At 42.8% G+C, this 4,848-nt stretch overlaps 2 protein-coding genes across 2 annotated transcripts; both read right to left on the bottom strand.

Moving 5' to 3' along the window:
* Positions 1–555: 555 nt before the first annotated feature.
* Positions 556–1,454, bottom strand: LOC124655933 (heat shock protein sti1 homolog). The gene is made up of 3 exons (XM_047194759.1): positions 1,443–1,454; positions 1,207–1,308; positions 556–807 (listed from the first exon to the last, which is right to left on the bottom strand). Exons 1-3 carry the CDS (start codon positions 1,452–1,454, stop codon positions 556–558), a joined length of 366 nt encoding a protein of 121 aa, XP_047050715.1.
* A 221-nt stretch (positions 1,455–1,675) lies between these two features.
* Positions 1,676–4,207, bottom strand: LOC124655932 (serine/threonine-protein phosphatase 6 regulatory ankyrin repeat subunit C-like). The gene is made up of 7 exons (XM_047194758.1): positions 4,075–4,207; positions 3,590–3,736; positions 3,363–3,494; positions 2,896–3,035; positions 2,626–2,712; positions 2,343–2,474; positions 1,676–1,891 (listed from the first exon to the last, which is right to left on the bottom strand). The coding sequence occupies exons 1-7, from the start codon at positions 4,127–4,129 to the stop codon at positions 1,676–1,678; spliced, it is 909 nt and encodes a 302-aa protein (XP_047050714.1). The 5' UTR covers positions 4,130–4,207.
* Positions 4,208–4,848: the final 641 nt, after the last annotated feature.

Raw genomic sequence — 4,848 nt, 5'->3', positions numbered from 1 at the left:
CACATGCAGAATGCACAGAAATGTTCCGGTGACTGCCGACATTACATAACATCCACCTCTATATACAACACAGCACTGCCTACTACACTAGCGCAATAACTTCCAACATATGAGCAGTTCTAGATATTAGTACTAAGTAGGGTATGCAATAGCCGCAATTCTGGTGCAGTGATATACAGCAGGGTTCGTTACAGAGATGCGAGAGGAATCAATCCAGAGAGTTCTCCTTTCTGCCTTCTCTCTGAGCGACTTATATCTTGCATTGGCAGGCGCTTATGTTACACTGCAGCTCCTCCGCTGCCTTCTCAGCCTTCCTGCAAGCATGTCTCAAAGATTAAAAGGCATGGAATCTACATCTCCAAGCTACAAGGGATTTAGATATGTTCATCGTCCTTTGCGGATGATGGATTCGATCGGCCATGGTAATAACCCGAGGCAAGCAATGTAACAGTTACCTCAGCGCTTTCTTAATATCTTCATTCTTAGGGTCGAGCTGCAGCGCCTCCCGAAATGCGTCAGCGGCACCTTTGTAGTCCTGCGTACGTTGAGAGAATTTCAGTACCATGAGAGAGATGCACATACAAGCAGAGCGAATGAGTTCGATTGCAATGGTCGAATCAATAAAAGCATATGTACCTTCATGAAACTCAGGGCTGCTCCTTCACGATACCAGGCCTTGGACCAACGGGGCCGCATCATTTTGCACTTGCGGGCTTCTTCCAGAGCTTTATCCCCATTTTTCAAACGCAGCCAGCAGAGGCTGTGGTTGGCAAATATGGTGGCGTCATATGGGTCTATCTCAGTTACCTGCATTAACAAGGAGCAAGCATGCGCTCAGTTTAGCTCAACTAACAGACTCTGTGGAAAATATTGTTGTCTTATCATTTGTACCAACGTACTAAAACCACGGATACAAGTCTTTGACCAACTTAACTAAGAAATGACACATCAAGATGAATTGCTGAACTCTTAATGTCGCAGTACGAGAGAAAAATACTCCAAATGCCATTATTTTATATTTGGTGTAAGGCAGTAATGGCTCTATGGATATTTGAGGTCAACATAAACCATCACACAAGATGTACGGGTACAGAGAAAGATAGAACACTGGATTTTAAATCCTGAGCCTGGCATTTGAGGACTATTATTTGTTGTGCGATCTTTGTGATTATTCCGAACAAGTACTAGATGGGTTCCTGTACTTACCAGGTTATAGTAGTACATTGCATTAAAGTAGTCCTCCTTTGCAAATGCTTCCTTTCCTCGTGACTTCCACTGAGCAATTCTTTCTTCCATAGAAACTCCGTCCTGCGTAGAGTTGCATTTTCAGCTACAGTATTGACAGCACAGTATCAGTGGAAAGTTTGAAAATTAAAGTAATGTGCTAATTTATCCAAATTCATCAACTTTAATCTAGTTAGTTTTGCAAATTTGAGCAGTACCCATACAACCATTACGACTAAAATTTGTCAGGAACTTTCCAATGGAACCAAAACGTCAACTCAAATTTGAGTACATAACACTCTTTTGTAATAACATCTTCCATCCGAATATATTAAGAGGTGACTGTACCAAGAATTTATGAAGAACTTACAGGCTTGCAGACAAAACATGTCATAAGCTATTTATAAGAACATAACGAATTAGTGCGGTCTAAATAGAAAATACGAAACGATCACGCATTAAGCTTGATGAGTATAACCTGGAATGAAGTAATAAAAAAATATGTACATGCCTGAAGAGGGTTAATGCACCGAGAATTCACAGTTCTAATTATACCATCAACACTCCAATCTGGCAGAGATGGAATTGGTTTTGTCCGAGGAAACAGAACTTCAACAAGGTCACGTCGACCGTGAGCTGCTGCTAGCTCGAGTGGAATTACACCAAGCTATATCATAAAAACAACATAAGATGCTACATAATCCAGCATGAAAATGACAAATCATCAATGTAATTATATTTTCTTTTCGAGAAAAGGCTTTGTGAGAAAATGAGATATTCATGAATTCATCGCACTGGCAATAATAGTTTTAGACACTATTAAATGAACATACCATAATTTGCAGGAAATGCAAACACAGTACTCCCTCTTGAGTCTTGAACCATAGTAAGTATGGACTCAGAGGAACACTAAAAAATAATATGGAATGACAGTGACCTATATAAGACCTGTTGTACCACAAGAGCTATAATCTTGGGCTTCCTAAGTCACAGTCTGAACTCTGAAGCAAATCCAAAAAGATGAATTTGAATACAAACCTACTGTAAAGTATTTAATTGAACATGAACAATCTAAAACATACAATATAGCAGACAGAGAGATGAAGACAGAGATATACTTCCAGGGTAGGAATGTTAGGGTCAGCCCCAGCATCTAGGAGCAACTTGACAAAATCGGTTAAGCCATCATTAACTGCTTTCATTAAAGGAGTTGGTCCAGGGTAACAATGAGCATTCACATCAGCACCAGCCTATGGATAACAGTAAAATAGCTTTAGACACAGAAATTGCACAAGTAATCATGACACATTTAACCAGAAAGAACAAGTTACTCTAGGAAATCAGGACACGATCATAACATAAAAACGTAAGAAAATTCATGAAATTGGAAAATTATTGGACCTCAATCAGTAGCTTGATGCATTTCAAGGACTGCCAATAGCAAGCGGCCAGGACAGGTGAATATACTTTATTTGCGACTTTATTTGGCTGAAAAGGTAAATGAGTCAAAATACTGGAGTTATTTAGATCAGATAATAATATATCTTTCAATGAAACCACCATCTAGTCTGATGCACCACCAAGAATAAACCATTACATAATCAAGCCAAGTGCACTTCATCGTTTCTGCATTCCCAATCCAATTAGGTGACAGTGGAATAGACAACTTACATCAGCAGAATGTTCCAACAGAACCTTCAAAACCTCAGCATGGTCTTTTGAAACAGCCAGTTGTAATGGCGCCCCCCGATGATCAATCGGATCCACAGGAACTCCTTGAGAAAGCAATAGCTTCACAACCTCACAGTGTCCTGGAGGCACAATGAAATAGCACACATCCAGAAAGATCAAAACCAGAGACTCTACGGAGTATATATACAGAGAACACACTATCTGTATGCATTCAACGACATTCGTTCGACTACCAGGTGCTAAGAGAACTAGTGTCAGCTGTGCATATCATTGTTAGTACTTGACTTGCTCGTCCAACTTATTAGCAGCACTAAGCCACGATGTGAAGTGGATGGATTAGTAGATGGTGTGCTAAATCGTGTATTGAGTCTATATCTATATATACTCCTGTGATGTATCAAGTTATCCGTCATTCAGAAAATAGCAGCAAGAATGAGAAAGCGCACCTTGCAGTGCTGCATTGTGTAGCGGTGTGGTGCCCCTCTCATCAGGCATCGCAGGGTCGACGCCACGATCGAGAAGGTACCTAATAACCTGGGTTTTCCCCTCATGTGCGGCGTAAGACATCGGCGTCATACCTACAAGGAGGAATATCCCGGTGATAAGAGAAACCAAAAAAAAAAAAAAAAATCTGCCATTACGCACACAGAATTTCAACTTGGTGTGCACGTACCTAATTTGGACACCGCGTTGACATCAAGCCCACATTCCTCCACCAGGAACCGGCAGCTCTCCAGGCGGCCCCTAGACGCAGCCCAATGGAGCGCGGTATTCCCGTCGGAGTCCTTGGCTCCCCGCAGGTCCATCTTGCTCGCCATCTCTGAAATGGCAGGAAAATGCTGAAGTCAGACAGCACAATCGATCACTCCGACGAGCGGAATGTGCTAAACTAAGACGAGCCTTGCACAAATCAGACTCCGCACTGACTCCGTGGAGTGAGTCCACGCAGCCCCAAAAATTGGGGTTTTCTCCCTTCGACATGTTTTTGGGGGTTTCTGCCCAAAATCGAACGAATCGGAAGTTGGCTTGGAAAAATCGCAAGTAAACTACGGATTTGCAGCAACTCCGCCAGAAATTCGTACGGTGCAAGCACCGCGCGAATGTTCGAGGAGAGAGAGAGAGAGAGAGAGAGAGAGAGAGAGAGAGAGAGGCACTTACGCTTGTGGAGGCTGAGGTCCCCATCGAGCTCGATGCCGGAGTGGGAGGAGGCCATGATGGCGGCAACCCTAGACGCAAGGTTCTGGCTGGGCTCCGCCTCCGCACGCCGGTGAGTAGTGTTTTTGGAAGGGGAGGAAGGGCGTGCGGGGAAGGTGACGGCAATGAAACGGGGTGGCGCTACCCACAATGACAGTGGTCACACTATGGCGTGAAGGAGACGGCCGCTGCTTGCCACGTGTTTAGATCAATAACGATATTATAGCCAGCAGCTTTTTTTTCTAGACATGAGAGCATGGTCCCGGCCTCTGCATCAATCGATACATACAGCTATTTATTGATAATAAAACATAAACGTCAAGTACTTATTACATGTAGCAAGTCTGGTAATTCAAGAAAAGTAGACAAGAACTAGAAACGACCACAAACAATGGAAAGTAGAACAAAAACTATCCATTCAGAATTTTACTAATGTGACGCCATCCAGTAGCCTGGAAATAGCAGTTCTGAGTGACCTCCAGGAGCCGGTTGCATCCAGTAGCCATGGTATCCCGCTGGTCCACCGGGAGCAAACATGCTCATGTTTGTAGCCAATGCGCCGCACGAAGAATAACCTGCAAGAAATTTGTTCCCTTTTGTTTGTTAAAAATAATATCATTCCGGCTAGTCCAAATCGACCAACAAATTGCTGAAAGACCAATTCTAATATAAGCTTTATCCTTCTTATTCACACCATTTAGCCAATTACCAAACATATTAGTTACATTAGACGGTGGT

The sequence above is a fragment of the Lolium rigidum genome, chromosome 5 (genome assembly GCF_022539505.1).
Source record: "Lolium rigidum isolate FL_2022 chromosome 5, APGP_CSIRO_Lrig_0.1, whole genome shotgun sequence".
Taxonomy (NCBI): Eukaryota; Viridiplantae; Streptophyta; class Magnoliopsida; order Poales; family Poaceae; genus Lolium; species Lolium rigidum.
This window is presented reverse-complemented; position numbering and strand designations above follow the sequence as displayed.

What these genes read in the sequence shown, in the direction of transcription:
- LOC124655932 (XM_047194758.1), bottom strand. Translation starts at nt 4,129, where the DNA reads ATGGCCTCCTCCCACTCCGGCATCGAGCTCGATGGGGACCTCAGCCTC. An exon ending in TGTTGGAACATTCTGCTGAT is followed by an intron (nt 2,713 to 2,895) that starts GTAAGTTGTCTA and finishes TTACCTTTTCAG; the next exon opens with CCAAATAAAGTCGCAAATAA. An exon ending in GCATCAAGCTACTGATTGAG is followed by an intron (nt 2,475 to 2,625) that starts GTCCAATAATTT and finishes TGTTATCCATAG; the next exon opens with GCTGGTGCTGATGTGAATGC.
- LOC124655933 (XM_047194759.1), bottom strand. An exon ending in CAATGTACTACTATAACCTG is followed by an intron (nt 808 to 1,206) that starts GTAAGTACAGGA and finishes TTGTTAATGCAG; the next exon opens with GTAACTGAGATAGACCCATA.